At 44.6% G+C, this 15,996-nt stretch overlaps 1 protein-coding gene across 4 annotated transcripts in view; it reads right to left on the reverse strand.

Annotated features, from left to right (window-relative positions):
• Positions 1–5,478: 5,478 nt before the first annotated feature.
• Positions 5,479–15,996, reverse strand: part of ZNF532 (zinc finger protein 532) — a 229,839-nt gene continuing 219,321 nt past the window's right edge. For 3 of the 4 annotated variants that reach the window (XM_029579489.1, XM_029579507.1, XM_029579501.1), the window contains exon 9: positions 5,479–7,090. In XM_029579489.1, the coding sequence (XP_029435349.1) occupies positions 6,596–7,090 (495 nt within the window). In that variant the 3' untranslated portion in view covers positions 5,479–6,595. The remainder of the gene's footprint in view (positions 7,091–15,996) is intronic. The other variant, XR_003852972.1, reaches the window with a different exon arrangement.

The following is a 15,996-nucleotide window of genomic DNA, read 5'->3' on the forward strand; positions in this document are numbered from 1 at the left end:
CAGTCCTTTGGGAGTTAGGGAAATACTTACAGTACCTGAATATAATCTGCTTTGTAATACCCAAAAGCAGAATGTAAATAAAATAAAAATAGTTCTTTTCTGAACTGTTTCTATCCTTTCAATGCTCTTAGAGAGGTGTTACCTTTGAAAATGAATGCATTACTCAAGGTGGGGTCTCATTTTTCTTTTGTGATATCTTTTCTTATGCAACTAAGCATATTGTTAGTTTTCCCTGCAGCTTTATCATATTAACTTACAAGCTTCAGGTCATCAGATTATTTGTTGTAGGCCTCTTTTCTATTTAGCAGTGGGACATTCTTGTTCTCCTGAATGATAAATGATTAATATATTGTTGTGCTTCAGCTGCATGATTTTATATTTTCTTTGTACTGAAGTACAGCTTTCTAGCTTCCAGTTTTCTCAAATCTCTCATTTTTTCTACTTTTTCTTGAGTGTCTAACATGTTATAATTTTTTGTGCCATCTGCAAACAAGTAAGCACGTATTTTCCTTATGTCCTTGTGCACTATTGCAAAAAAAACCCCAACAAAAAAACAAAAAAAATTTAATTAAGGCTGAGATGTATTACTATGTTGTTCTCCCTCATCTGTCAGGATGACAACATCCAGATCTCAAGTATTATAAGCAGGACTTTAGGGTTTCCAGAATGAATATTTGATGAAATATATGAAGCACATATTGGATCAAAGAGATAGGTGTATTGCTACATTGGTGAGTGGAGGAATAGCCCAGTGGTTGGAGCAGCAGGCTATAAACCATGGAATCCAGCATTTAAATCTCACTGCTGCTCATTGGGAAAGTAACTTTACCCTCCATTACCTCAGGTACAAATTTAGGGTCTCATTAACTAAGCATTTTACCATAGACACAGAATGGGAGAAAAGCCTTAGCAGATCAGGCCCTTAGATTGTAAACCTTCTGAGGATATGGAAATACAGTGCCTACTGTATCCACTGTGAAGTGCCTGAAAGATGAAATATAAATCAAAAGAAGTAAATTAGCTACCTTGCAAACCAGATCTGTTTGCCATTCCATGCTGCAGTGAGTCTGAGGTTATTGGCTGTGGTACAGTCCTGTCATAGCTTACAAGAGAAACATAGACTTTGAGTCAAGTTATAGAAAGTTGCAATAAATGCCTGTAACTTTTGCTAACCTATTATATGGTTATTAATAGAAAAGCCTTTAAAAAATGCTGGGGTAAAATGGGCTTAAAACATGTATTCTCAGTTGTGTGATATAGTCCTCCCTTGCCTATATGCACACTCAACCCTCCCCTCCCCCCAGCTCAGTCTCCATACCCTCCAAGTTACCTGACCCTCCATACATGCTCCAATACAGCAGCACCAGCATCCGGAAAGCTGCCAGCCCCTCTTCTTCACTACACACTGAAGATCCACCTCCAATAACAGCACAATAAAGGACCCCTAATCCCCTAAAATATCCAAACCTGGTGCTTTGTATATTGTGAGGTTGAGTGTGTGTGTGTGTGTGTGATGTGGAAGTTTGCATCTCAGTGAGTGGAGGGGCATGGGAGTGGGAATTGTGTTTGTATGTCTGTGTGAGCGGGGAGTGAAGGTGTTATAGTTTTGTAAGAATGTGAACCCTGGGCTGAGATGAGAGATGTCTCTGCCCACAGGGAGGAGCCCTGTGAGCCTCACCGTCAGTGGGCGTGGTCTCAGCGATGTAGGACACAGCTGTAGCAGAGACTTTATTGAGAGGAAAGACAATGCATAGCCCACGGAGCGGGGAATGTAAATAAACACAGTTCTTGAGCAATAGGTTATGCCCAGGGTGGTACCGCTGGGGTGAAGGTCCAGTAGTGGCCTGCAGTGTGGAGTACACCAGGAGATTCCTACAGGCGGGTGGAGATACCTCAGAAGTGCAGATCCAGTAGTGGCCCGCAAAGCAGGGTATGCCAAGGATGGCTGTACTGATGATGAAGGTGTTGATGAGGTCTGAGGTGTAGGAACCCAGATGTGGATCTTGTAGATGCGGCAATACCCAGCAGCACAGGAAATGTTGGAAAAAATGATTACTAGAGAGGAGCAGTAGTGGCCCGAGGCACGGGGTACACTGTAGAAGCTTCAGTAAGGCTGGTATCGTAGAAGGTACTCACAAGAGGAAGTTCCAGGAGAAGTCCCAGGCAGGAAGGCCCTCCGAGGAGCGGATAGCCAGGAAAGCAGAAGGGCCTCTGAGGAGCGGGTACCCAGAGCGTCCGAACACCACAAGGAGACACTGGAACTGGAGATCCAAGAATGGAGCGGATTCAGCAACGAGAGAAGTCCTTGCTAACTTGTAATAGCAGAGGGCTGGTCAGCTTAAGTACAGCAGCGGGTTGATGTCATCGGGAGGGGACACCCCCGAGGTTCCTGCCATGCTGTGTACAAAGGAAGCCCTTGCGCGTGCCTAGGTGATTCCAGAAACAAGATGGCGGTCGGCAGTGCCCATGCTGTCCCGGGAACATCGAGGAGGATGGCAGTGGTTAGCAGAGGCCACCATTCATCCTAGGATTGACAGTATGGGGAAAAAAGAGGTGAGCATGAGAAGTTGCAGCCGTCTGCAACTGATGGGTGTAACAGAAGGTGTGTCTCTAAGTGGACATGTAGGTCTGTGTTTGTTCTTGGGTGGGATGTGTGTATGTATGTGTGCATATGTCTATATGATGTAGGGGATGTAGAGGAAAGAGGAAGTCTATATGATGTAAGGGATGTAGAGGAAAGAGGAAGATATGTGGATGTGTCTCTGAGTGGAGGGTATGGGTGTGTTTGTCTCTGTGAGTGTAAACTTGTCAGAGTGTGAGTGTGTCTCAGAGTGTGAAGTGGGGGTGTTAGTGTCTGTGAGTAGGGATGTATAGGTTTGTTTGTGTGGAGCTGTCGGTAGGGAGGAGGTTGGACACTGAGTAGGTGGGTTGTGAGTGGGAAGGCAGGGTATGAATAAAGAGTGCAATTTAAAACGCTATGCACAATTCACAAACTGATCGATGAAGAAAATACCGATTGGCTAAACACTGCACTACGACTACATGTCCCCCAGAGAAATCTCAGGTCAGCCAATAAAGCTCTACTGACCATACCCTCTGTAAAGACAGCTAAACTGACCCAAGTGAGAGAGACAGCACTATCCTTAGCTGGTCCAACGTTATGGAATACAATGCTACTCGAAATAAGATTAATGAGAGATCTAAAACGCTTCAAAAAAGTTTAAAAACATGGCTCTTCAAAAAAGCTTTTCACAATGAGAGTGGGGAGAGTAAGTAATACTAATGAACGAGAAAAGAACTCCTAAACACAGTTAAAAGTCACCAAATAACAATATGCTTTCTTTATTATTTTTTCTCATACTTAAGTATTAATTTAAGAAAAGTACAGTATATCTCATGTTTGATGGAATTTCCAATCCACATTCCATATAGCAATATTATTTGAATCATGGAACCGAAAATTTATTGGCACCTACTAGATAATTTAGAAACAAATACAAACTTATGTGCCTATCTGTAAACCGTTGTGATGGTATATCACTAAACGACGGTATAGAAAAGTTTTAAATAAATAAATAAAATAAAAAATGAATGGATGAGTTGTCCATGGCCCTATGTTCTCTGGCTTCCTCCTCACTCCAATCTCCTCCTACCACACCATTTCCTCCCTCACTTCTCGGCTTCCTTCTCCAACCATTTCCTACACCTCCCATTCTCCTCTTCCTTCCCTTTCTTCCTCTTTCCTCTACATCCCCAGCTCAACCATCTGCTATGGTGGTGGAGCCTAGGCTTTCTGTTGGTCACACTGCTTACTGTCTGTTGCACCACTTCCTGTTCTGCTTGCATGACCTGGCCTTCCAATCAGGCATACTGCATACATTCCCATGCTGTTCCTGCATCATTCAGTTTTCTGGTGCCACTTCTTCTTTGGCTCACAGAGCCTGAATTTCCTGTAATCCCCACTTTATAGATCCCCCATTGATGCTTTCTCATCAGCATGTTGGAATGCAGCCATTATGTAGTGTTCCACACTAAATGCAAGATGCATTTAGTGTGGAACAATGAATGTCAGAACTGGCAAACTATACTGTAGATGGAAATTAATTTCTTAGTAGATATGCTAGTCTTTGCTTCTGATTGGTCAAAGAATTTCAGTAACTGATTGCAACTCAGAACACAAAACTCTTCAACAGAAGACCAGCATGGTCATCACATTTTCCAAGCTATATACTCCAGATGAAAATCGAATTATATGTATTTCTTACCATAGTAACAATCCCCAAGAAGTGCAAGAAAAACTCTGAGATAAATATTTCCTGCTTTATAAACAATAAAGCAAGTCTCTTGTATGCTAGAACTAGTTACCACCAAACCTTACCTTAGGACTGACTGAGTTATGCATAATATATAATAAAATGGCATAATTATTTCTCTTTGTTTAACTTACCCCATGGCCCTGTACATTAAATTCTTGAGAACACTAAATGTCACCTCTTTTAGTGCTAACAATTTTATTCTTCTTTTCTGGTAATATGTCAATGTTTTATTTTCTCTGGTAAATAAAACTCAGTTTTTAACCTTAAATTCTCTTTTCCTGAATGGTTATGTAGCCGATTCCAGGCAGCACTGCTAAACAGTTCACGCCTTCCTATTCCCCTTCTCCTTTGCTAGCACGGACTGTCCCTTTTACATATGCAAGCGGACTAACATGGCAACTGCAATTCTTTGTCCAAAAAGGAGACAAATGTTTCTCATTCCCTACAAATATGATTCTTTATCATTGGTCCACAAACTTCTAATTAAGGATCTCAACAACTCTGCTTTTCAGGGTATCCACAATGAACATGCATGTTTTTATTGACTCCAATAAATATTTGGAAACCTTAATGCTAGGAAAACCCAAAGCTGAAATAGGTATGTTCAGAGATGGCCAGTAATAATAATGTGTTAGAAGGACCTTTGCAAGAAGTATTACTGAAAGATTTCACCCTGCCCTGAGTAAAGAGCTTAGACTAGGCCTGCTAATTAGAAAAGGCAATTAATTTCTAGGGATTTCATTTTATTTGAAATGAAATAGGAAATTTCAACCAAATTTGAAAAAGAAATTGAACAAAACTGTATCATTTTCAAATTTCAGGCTGCTAGCCCCTGCTCCCCACTGAAAAATCCAATACCCAGGGGATTGCTCCTGTTCTCTGTTCACCCATGGATAGAGTACGATTCAAAGATGAGGTGGGGGACACTGGTCCAGAACCCTACATTTTCTTGTTTATTTCATTTTCAAGAAATGAAATGCAAAACAAAAATTAAACAAAACCATTTTCAGTACAAACACCCCTATTCATTTCATCATTAAGGTAATTGATACAAGTTTACACTAATGTTACTGATAGAGAATAATCAAGTTTCTCTCACGTTCTTTGAAGATATCAAATATTCAGTAAAACATATCATATAATGAAGATTGCATATGATTGCTTAAGGGCAAAATGGTCCACATTTATTTACATATGAAGTGTTTTTAATAGTCGTAACGGACATAGTGTTTACCAACTGTTGACAGCAGCAAGACTTTTAAGGAACAGAACAATCACTACAATGTGTCATGCAGTTATCTATATATACACAAAAAGAAAAAATGTAAAAAAAGTACAAAACTTGCTTAAGGTTACATACAAGGTATAAAATGGAAAACAAAATTCTATAACTCTCACAGAGAAATATATACGAAAGGGATAGTACTGCACCTTTTCTGTATTTTATTAAAACATAACTAGCAATATTGTGTGCACTTGTTGAAATAAACTAATTTGCCACCGTTCTGTGCTAAGGCTGAAAGGCCTGTTTTAGAATATATCAGTAGGCTGGTACATTAGCTCCTGATGATTGCAGTTGGATTTGCTAGAAGTAACTCACCAATACTGTACATCTACAATGGCATTAACAAACTCAGCCTTGAAATCTTAACCACCAGTGGCAAGGAGGTCAATAAACTATATTCCTTCAAGTGCTTGGAGAAAGTTAATTATCTAATGCTACATACTCATTTTTGTATATTCTGTAATAAATTATATAACATAAAAACACCATAGTCATAAACCAGCAAATATGATTACATATTTTTATCCATAACATTCTAGCTTCTAACATTTTTTTCTTCTTAACATCTTTGACTTCCAATGGTGTAATTTTCATAGACTTCTTTTCAAGAATTTGAAATAGAAAGCAGCTCAACAGACTCCAATATTTCGCTCCATCGTTATTGCAAAAACCTCCCCAAAAAAAACAACAAAGTAAACCATAAAAAACACTTTTTCACTAAACACCAATACAAACACATAAACAGTATAAAAGTTATTAGCTTAAATAGATACAGTCTCTTTTTAAACTCAAATACTGTATTAATACTTACCGAGTATATTCCAATGAAATGATGAAAATACATTGAAAGAATATATTGCAATAGCCTGAACATTACTGCTAAGTCTTCATTTGTGTTTCTGCATCAGAGGGGCTATTATAGTTATGGATTTGGAACCACGGGCTATCATGTCATGATATTATTATAATGAGGATTTTTAAAATATATTTATAGTCACTTCTCAGATGAGTTCAATCTTTTAGATTTGATAAAGGCCATGCCATGGGTTCTCATGTGAGTGTTTAAGGCAGCTTCAGTTTCAAATGTTTTTGCACAGACTTTACATTTTCTGTCTGATGCCGTGTTGTCAGATGACTCATCCTCAAGGCAGGGATTGTTTTCCTGCTGATGCTCCTCACCAGAACCATTTTGTTTAGATACTGGCTGGGGTTCCTTCAGCTTATGCACTATGAAGAGGTGCCTGGAGAGAGAAACATGCGAAGTATAACAGAGGCCACACTCCCTACACTGGTATGAAGAGCCATCTGATTTGTGCTGGGGGATATGTTCGTGGAACTGAAGGAGATTTTCTGTAGTAAAGCCGCACACAGCACATTTATGAACTTTAAACACATTTATCTTTAACTTCTTCAATGGTTGAGTAATAGCTCCTCTAGGGGGCCTGAAATCCTGAACAGCTTCTTCTATCTTGCGCTTTGGACTAGGAGCCTAAAAAGGGGAGGGGGAAAAAAAGTGATTGCACATGTTTATTGTAAAGATGCAGAAAGTGATTTGGAACATTTGTAATATAAGGAACCACTAAGGTATCTAGGTATGTTTACCATGGGAGAATAAAAAGAGGTGAGATGACTTCTATCCACAAATACTTGAGAGGTCAATATACTAGAAAATATGCTTTCATTTGGCAGTACACAAAAGACAAAAAGATATACTGGAAAGCTACAAAAAAAGGATATTTATGTTAATTTATAAGGTAACAGAAAATCAACAGTCTGTTTTCTACATGCCTTAATATTGCACATTCTTTCTTCCTGTCTTTTTTGAACAGCTGGAAGCTTTTAAAGTTTTGCCATTGTGATTTTACATCACTACATTCAAAAAAACTTCATAAAAAATACTACTTGCAAAAACTATTGTAACAGTACCATCAAGTAAGAAAGTAAGCACTTCAAAACAACATTTGACATTTTATTTCACTGTCTACATTAAGTACTTTTAGGACCATGGTAATTTAGATTTGTTTATTTATTAATATTTGAACAAAATCATATTGAATGACCATATCCCTGCACATCAATGCAAAGATAGATTAAAAAAATTATATACAAATGTAAATGAAAGAAAGTATACAATCTATTCTGCATGTAAAAGGACTAGAGTGGGTCCTAACAGGAGAAGAACAAGGATCATTAGTTTACATTAAATAAGAAAATTAGATGAAAGAAAAAAAAAAAGCAGGAAATGACAGATCAAGTAGTCAGCATGCTGGAAGAACAACTAGAGAGAGATAGCCATTATCAAAAAAATAAGTACATCATATCAAATTTGTATTGATTGATTAAAACAAATGACATGGATGTGTGCAGAAAACATTTTCAGTTTGTTTCATTCATCTCCATAATTCATTTCAAATGAAAAAAAAAAGATTTTTATTAATTTGTGTCATTCATTCACCCATCCATTCATTCATATCCCATTCAAGTCAATGGGGGAAGCAGTGCACCATATTTTGGGCTCCAAAATTGGGGTTTTCTATTCAAGTCTAGTGAAAGTTGCAGGCAGACACCAGCAGCAGAGGAAAGGGCATTCCAAGACACCAAGAGGGAGCCAAAGCAACATCAGTAGTGACATGAATAGCGATGAAGGTACTGTGATAGGGCAAAGTAGTCCTAACAGAGGCATCAACACTCCAAGGCTCCATGAGTGGAGCAAAGCAGTGCCCAGCGGCAAAACCCCAAGGCCCCTAAGGGGGCAAAGGGCATTAACATCAATGACATAAAAACAAATTTGCATCAAAAAGAGTAGCAAAGCAGCGCTAACAGTGGTATAAATACTGCCACAATGTTATGACCGCCAGCCACGGCAGGCTCAATTCACGCCATGTCATACTTGGTTCTCTTCCCCCGGTACTCTCGTGGCGGTGGCCGGTCACTGCCACCGTGTTCCTCCTGGCTCCCTGCACTCCACATGGTGGCTGGGACGCCGCCGACCAGCGTTCCGTTCCTGGGTCTCTCTAAGCATGCGCACGCGCACCATCTGTCCTCCATTTAAAGGGCCAATAGCGGGAACTCCAGGCTCGTACCCGGCTGATGACATCACTGGCCCAGGATATTTAAGCTTCACCTCTAGTCACCACTAACTGACTTGGCAACGAGTTCCTTGGTTTCTTTTGGTGCCAGTTCCTTTTCCATGGACCAGTTGTTCCTGCCTTCGGATCTCTGCGCTTCTCCTTCCGGGTTCCTGCTTCAGCATATCCTACTCTGTGGGCCCTGGCTCAGTGCTACTTCACTTGTACTTTCTCTAAGAGCTTCTCGCACCTCGGGTCCAGGCTCAATGCCACTTCACCCGGATTCTTTCTCAGCGTTTCACGCTCTGCGGGCCCTGGCTCGGCGCTACTTCACCTGGACTTTCTCTCAGCGCTTCCCGCACCTCGGGGCCAGGCTCAGCACAACTCCACCCGGACTCTCTCTCAGCCCTTCCTGCTCCGTGGGTCCTAGCTCAGTGCTACTTCACCAGAACTCTCTCTTAGTGCTTCCTGCTCCTCGGGGCCAGATTCAGCGCCACTTCACCTGGACTCTCTCAGTGCTACCTTACTTATGAGTCCCTACCGCAGTACCCTCTGTTCCTTGGGACCCCCACGGCACTTCTCTTTGAGGACTTTGCTACAGTGACTTTTCTCATCAAGGCTGGGCTCAGCACAGTGCTCCACCAGTGTGTGCCTCGGCACTCCCGCTCCTTGGGGAACCCCCTGCACTGCTACTCTCCTGACACCAGCTACAGCGGGTTTCCCACGCTAACCTTATTCAGCATTCTACAGTTCATGTCTCTGCACCTGCACCTCCTCATCTCGAGGCCACTCCCACGTGGTCCTGCTCTACTCTCTTCAGAGCTGCAATGGCCTTGCATGCCTTGAGACTCTTTCTCCTCCTTCCTCCGAGAGTGCTCCTGTCTTGAACTGTGCCTAACCTCTGACACTCTCTGCACCCACTCGCCTACCCTCTCCTGGACTAGCCATACAGAGCTGCTCCTAAGTCCTGCCGGCCCTGGCACCCAAGGGCTCAACCTGTGGGGAACGAGGATCGGTACAGGCGAAGTTCCAGCTTGCCTCTGTTCCCGGCCAGTCTTGCCTCCTGATGGTGGGCACCTGTGGGGCCCAGCCCTTCAGGTAACAAGAACCCCACCTCGGGCAAGGGTCCGGCGGAGGCCTCGGCAATTCAGGCCATTCCAGGCCTAGCACAGAAGATCATCGAACAGCAAAAGATCCTAGAAACCTTAGCGGCTGCAGTAGAGAATTTAAGGACCCAATTGGACGCCTCCATAGTGGCGTCCAATTGGGCGCCATGCCAATTGGCGCCATGCCGTCTTTCAGACCCAACACCTCAGCCTCCATGCCAGTCTCACGGCCAACCGTCCCTTTATTGGCACTTCCTCGTTCCTCTGGGAACCCCCTGTTGTGCAGGGGATTTCTAAATCAATGTAATATGCTTTTCTGCCTGCAACCAGCTTATTTCCCAGATGTGATTACTAAAACCACCTTCATCCTCTCTCTCCTGGATGGCAAGGCCTTGGCCTGGGCCTCGCCTCTTTGGGAGCATGCGGACCCAGTTCTCTGAGCCCTGCCTGTGTTTCTTGCTTTGTTCTGCTTTGTCTTCGACAATAATGGCAGACACTCTGCTTCCGGATCCATGGTCCTTCATCTCCGGCAAGGTACCGGGTCCTTAGCTGACTACATCATAGAGTTCTGCACTCTGGCTTCCGAGCTACATTGGGATCTGGTTTGTCTTTGAGCCATCTTTCTGGAGGGATTGAACTCTCGTATCAAAGATGAGTTGGCAGCCCGTGAGTTGCCCTCATCCCTTGACTCCCTAATTGACCTCACTGGATGTATAGATCGGCGTCTCCAGGAGTGTTTGCAGGAAATCCAAGCTTCCAAGAAGCCTTCGGTGAGCTTGCACAGCGTTCGATGCTCTCCATCCCCAAGGGTGGACTCGCTTCCCCAAATCAAGACTGGAGATGAGCCCATGCAAATGAATCGGGGTAAGTTCTCACCCGAAGAATGACGCTGATGCCAGCGGTCGGGTCTTTGCCTCTACTATGGTAACTCCGGACACGCATTGTCCGCCTGTCTGGTGCATCCGTGAAACTCTCGGGTCTAGGTTTGGCAGAAGGACTGCTCCTAGGCCTGACTTCTCCATCTCCTCCATTAACTCTTCCAGTGTCTATCAAAATGGACAATCAAGAGTTCCATATTTTGGCTCTTGTAGATTCAGGAGCCGGAAGTAATTTTATCTTGAAGCAACTAACGGAACACCTTTGGATTCCCACCATCCATACCCCAGTGCGTTTGCTTCTTTTGTCTATCCACGGAGAACCCTTATCCAGTCGGGTCACCCATGTTATCACTCTGCTCCACCTATGAACTGGATCCCTGCATGTGGAATCCATCTTCTTTCATGTTTTGGACAAAGCCATATACCTGGCAATCTTGGGCTTGCCATGGCTACAAAAGCATGTTCCCCAGTTTGACTGGGCTATGCTGCAACTCTCTCGCTGGGGGCCCTCCTGTCATTCTAACTGTCTGGAGCCTTTTTCGTCCCAGCTTTGTCTTAATACCTCACTTCTGCCTTCTGGCCTTCCTCCTCAATATTCAGTATTCCCTGATGTCTTTTCCAAGAAGGCCGCTGATACCCTGCCTCCGCATCGAGCCTATGATTATGCTATCAATCTGCTTCCCAATACAGAGCCTCCTCAGGGCAGGATTTACCCGCTGTCTCTCACTGAGACACAGGCCATGTCAGAACACATCCACAAGAACCTGGCCAAAGGATTCATCCGACCCTCCAAGTCTCCCGCCAGAGCAGGGTTTTTTTTGTTGGAGAGAAAGACGGTTTGCTCCGTCCTTGCATCGATTACCGGGGTTTAAATGAGATCACGCGGAAGGACTGTTATCCTCCTCCTCTCAATTCTAAGCTCTTCGATAAGGGTATAACCTGGTTCTTATCCGCGAGGGAGATGAGTGGAAGACAGCTTTTAATACGCGAGATGGTCACTACGAATATCTCGTGATGCCATTTGGTCTTTGCAATGCCCCAGCTGATTTCCAGAACTTAATAAACAAGATCTTCAGAGATATGTTGTATCAATGCGTCGTAGTGTATCTCAACGACATCCTAATTTTTTCCAAACATCTGCAAAGCCACCGTCAGGACGTCGCCTGCGTTCTCCAGCACCTCCGAGAGAACCAGCTCTATGCAAAACTAGAGAAATATTCCTTTGAGCAAGAGACCATACCCTTCCTTGGATATATCATCTCAAGCCAAGGCTTCCGAATCTATCCTCAGAAGCTAAAAAGCATCCGGGATTGGCCTCAGCCCACTGGCCTTTGATCTCTACAAAACTTTCTTGGCTTTGCCAATTATTATCATTCTTTCATCCATCACTACTCCACTTTGACCGCACCTCTTATGGCCATGACTCGCAAGGGCTCCAATCACTCTCTCTGGTCGCCCGAGGCCATAACAGCTTTTCAAGACCTTAAAACCGCCTTCCTCCGTGAGCCATGCCTTTGACATCCTGATGCCAGACATCCGTTTATTGTCAAGGTTGACACCTCTGACGAAGGAGTTGGGGCGGTCTTAAGCCAGTACTCTGCCAATCAAATGTTGCACCCATGCGCCTTTTTCTCCAGAAATTTTCTGCTGCTGAACGCAACCACACTATAGGAGATCAGGATCTCCTGGCTATTAAAATAGTCTTCGAAGAGTGGCGTCCCTGGCTTGAGGGAGCTCAGCATCAGATCACGGTGTACACCGATCACAAGAACCTCGAGTACCTCCACCGGGCTCAACGCTTGAATCACCATCAGGCCTTCTGGGCCCTCTTTTTCACCCGATTTAACATTCTGCTTCGCTACTGACCAGCCAATAAGAACTGCCGGGCTAATGTCCTCTCTAGGTTCTTTGTTCCTGAGGACCTTACAAACCCTCCTTGCCACCTAATAGACCCTGAAAAAATCATCCTGGTTGCCACTAAACTGGTCCCACCTGGGAAGATGGTGGTTCTGTGCCAGCTGCGCCGAAGAGTGCTTCACTGGACCCTCAATTCCCTCACCGCAGGGCACCCCAGGCAGTCCAGAACCATGACCACTCTCCGGCAATTTTACTGGTAGCCAACCATGAGGAAGGATGCACAAGCCTACGTGGAGTCTTGCCCTATTTGAGCTCACCACAAACCTCCAGTGGGACATCCGTGGAGTCTCTTACAAACTTTACCAATCCCTAGCAAGCCCTGGACCCACATTGCAACAGACTTTATTGTCGACCTTCCACTCTCTGGCGGCAACAACATCATCTGGGTCATTGTGAACCACTTTTCTAAAATGGCCCACTTTGTTGCTCTGCCTAGTCTTCCATAGGCCCCACAACTCGCTCAGCTATACATCTGCCATGTGTTCCAGCTGCAAGGCCTTCTTAAGCACATCCTGTCTGACCGCGGAATTTAGTTTACAGCCTGTTTTTGGAGGTCCCTTTGTAGAAAATTCAACGTCTCTCTGGACTTCACCTCTGCAAATCACCCTCAGGCCAATGGACAAGTGGAGAGAACCAATAGGATGCTCAAGCACTTCCTATGTGCCTATGTCAACCTCCGGCAAAACAATTGGGCAGACCTCCTTCCCTGGGTGGAGTTTGCATTAAATTCTCATCCCTCATCATCCACTGCCTCTTCACCCTTCCAGGTAGTCTACGGATGAAAACCTCTTTCTCCACTACCATTACCATTACCCGTTCCTTCACCTGCGGCTCAGTCTTCCGCTCAAGAGTTACACCAGCTCTGGAATAGTACTCAACAATTACTACAAAAAGCAGCCCAAAGGGCCAAGAAGTTCTTTGACACCCATCACCGAGTTGGCCCTCAGTTCAAACTGGGTGACAAGGTGTGGCTTAGCACCCGATTTATTCACCTCAAGTTCCCATCTTCATGTTTCGCATGCAGATACATCAGCCCTTTTCCGGTGCTCTGCCGGTTGGGCTCAGTTACTTACAAGCTTCGGCTTCCACCTTCTCTCAAAATCCACAACACCTTTCATGTATCTTTGCTAAAGCCCTTGGTATTATCCGAATTCTCGAAGAAGCCGCCTGAGCCACAACGACTGTCTTCCGAAGGTGATGTTGTCTACCAAGTGTGAGATATCCTTGATGTGCGTAAATGTGGGAAGAAATGGGAGTACTTTCTGTACTGGGAGGGTTTCGGACAAGAAGAGAAGAGTTGGGAACTAGCTGCCAATATTCTTGACAAAACCCTCATCAAGCAATTCCATGCCACCCATCCTTTGAAACCGAAACCCCTGGGAGGGGGGCTTAGGAGGGGGGTACTGTTATGACCACTGACCGCGGCCATCCACAACAGGCTCAACTCATGCCATGTCATGCTTGGTTCTCTACCCCTGGTACTCTCACGGCGGTGGCCAGTCACTGCCACCGTGTTCCTCCTGACTCCCTGCACTCCACGTAGCGGCTGAGATGCCACCAACCAGCGTTCCGTTCCTGGGCCTCTCTAAGCGTGCATGCACGCCATCTGTCCTCCCTTTAAAGAGCCAATGGCGTGAACTCCAGGCTTGTACCTGGCTGATGACATCACTGGCCCGGGATATTTAAGCTTCAATTCTAGCCACCACTAACCGACGGCAACAAATTCCTTGGTTCCTTTTGGTGCCACTTCCTTTTCCATGGACCAATTGTTCCTGCCTTCGGATCTCTGCACTTTTCCTTCTGGGTTCCTGCTTCAGCACTTCCCGCTCTGCAGGCCCTGACTTAGCGCCACTTCACCTGGACTTTCTCTCAGCGCTTTCCACACCTCAGGGCCAGGCTCAGCACAATTCACCCAGACTCTCTCTTAGCACTTTCCGCTCCTCGGGGCCAGGTTCAGCACCACTTCATTCGGACTCTCTCTCAGCGCTACCTTACTTGTGAGTCCCTACCGCAAGGACCTCTGCTCCTTGGGACCACCACAGCACTTCTCTTTGAGGACTTTGCTACAGTGCCTTTTCTCATCAAGACTGGGCTCAGCACAGTGCTCCACCAGACTGTGTCTCGGCACTCCCGCTCCTCGGGTAACCCCCTGCGCTGCTACTCTCCTGATACCAGCTACAGTGGGTTTCCCACTCTAACCTTATTCAACATTCTACAATTCGTGTCTCTGCACCTGCACTTTCTCATCTCGAGGCCACTCCCACGTGGTCCTGCTTTACTTCCGTCAGAGCTGCAGTGGCTTTGCACTCTTTGAGACTCTTTCTCCTCTTCCCTCCGAGAGTGCTCCTGTCTCGAACTGAGCCTAACCTCTCAGACACTCTCTGCACCCACTCGCCTACCCTCTCCTGCACTAGCCACACAGAGCTGCTCCTAGGGCTCAACCTGCGGGGAACGAGGGTCGGTACAGGCGAAATTGCAGCTTGCCTCTGTTTCCGGCCAATCTCGCCTGCCGACGGTGGCGTCCTGAGGGGCCCAACCCTTCAGGTAACAACAACCCCACCTCGGGCCAAGGGTCCACAATTCCTAACATACGAGACCATCAGAGGTACAGCAAATGTGCAAAGCATTGGATTAGCAAGGTAAGCCCAAATATCAGAAAGTGCCATAGGGAAATTTGAAAAGAACATTGAAGACAGTAGAAGCAGAGGCAGAACACCTATCACCCAAAGTCACCAAAAGAGTCTCAAGGGAGCAGGACCACTAGTGTTTCAAACCACAAACCATAGGTTCAGAGAAATGCAGCAAGAAGAATGGAAATAATACCTTAAGTCTTACAGGGGCCGATGTATTAAGGTGCACTGAAGCTGCCCCGGGTTTGTGCATGGATGTACATGTATTTGTAGGTGCGTTTTCCCACATAAAGCCCTATATCAGGTTATAATAAGGGTTTTGTGCGTGGGAAAAAGCGCGTACGAATGCGCTTATGGACTCGCAGTTTTTCCTGCACGAATGCATGCTAACAACATGCAAAGGAGGTGATTACCTAATCATAGACAATGCAGGGAGCCGTGCTATTGCTTTTTTGACTGACGCAATACACTGAGCCGACGATTTCAATGAATTAGTCACTATGATGCTTAGATCTTTTTCCTGGGTGGCAGCTCCTATTATTGAACCTAACATTGTGTAACAGCATGGGTTATTTTTCCCTATATGCATCAACTTGCACTTGTCCATATTAAATTTCATCTGCCATTTAGATGCATAATCTTCTAGTCTTGCAAGGTCCTCCTGCAATTTATCACAATCCACTTGATTTAACTGCTCTGAATAATTTTGTATCATCTGCATATTTGATTATCTCACTCATTATATTCCTTTCCAGGTCATTTATTGAAAAGCACCGGTCCAAGTACAGATCCCTGA

The sequence above is a fragment of the Rhinatrema bivittatum genome, chromosome 1 (genome assembly GCF_901001135.1).
Source record: "Rhinatrema bivittatum chromosome 1, aRhiBiv1.1, whole genome shotgun sequence".
Classification (NCBI taxonomy): Eukaryota; Metazoa; Chordata; class Amphibia; order Gymnophiona; family Rhinatrematidae; genus Rhinatrema; species Rhinatrema bivittatum.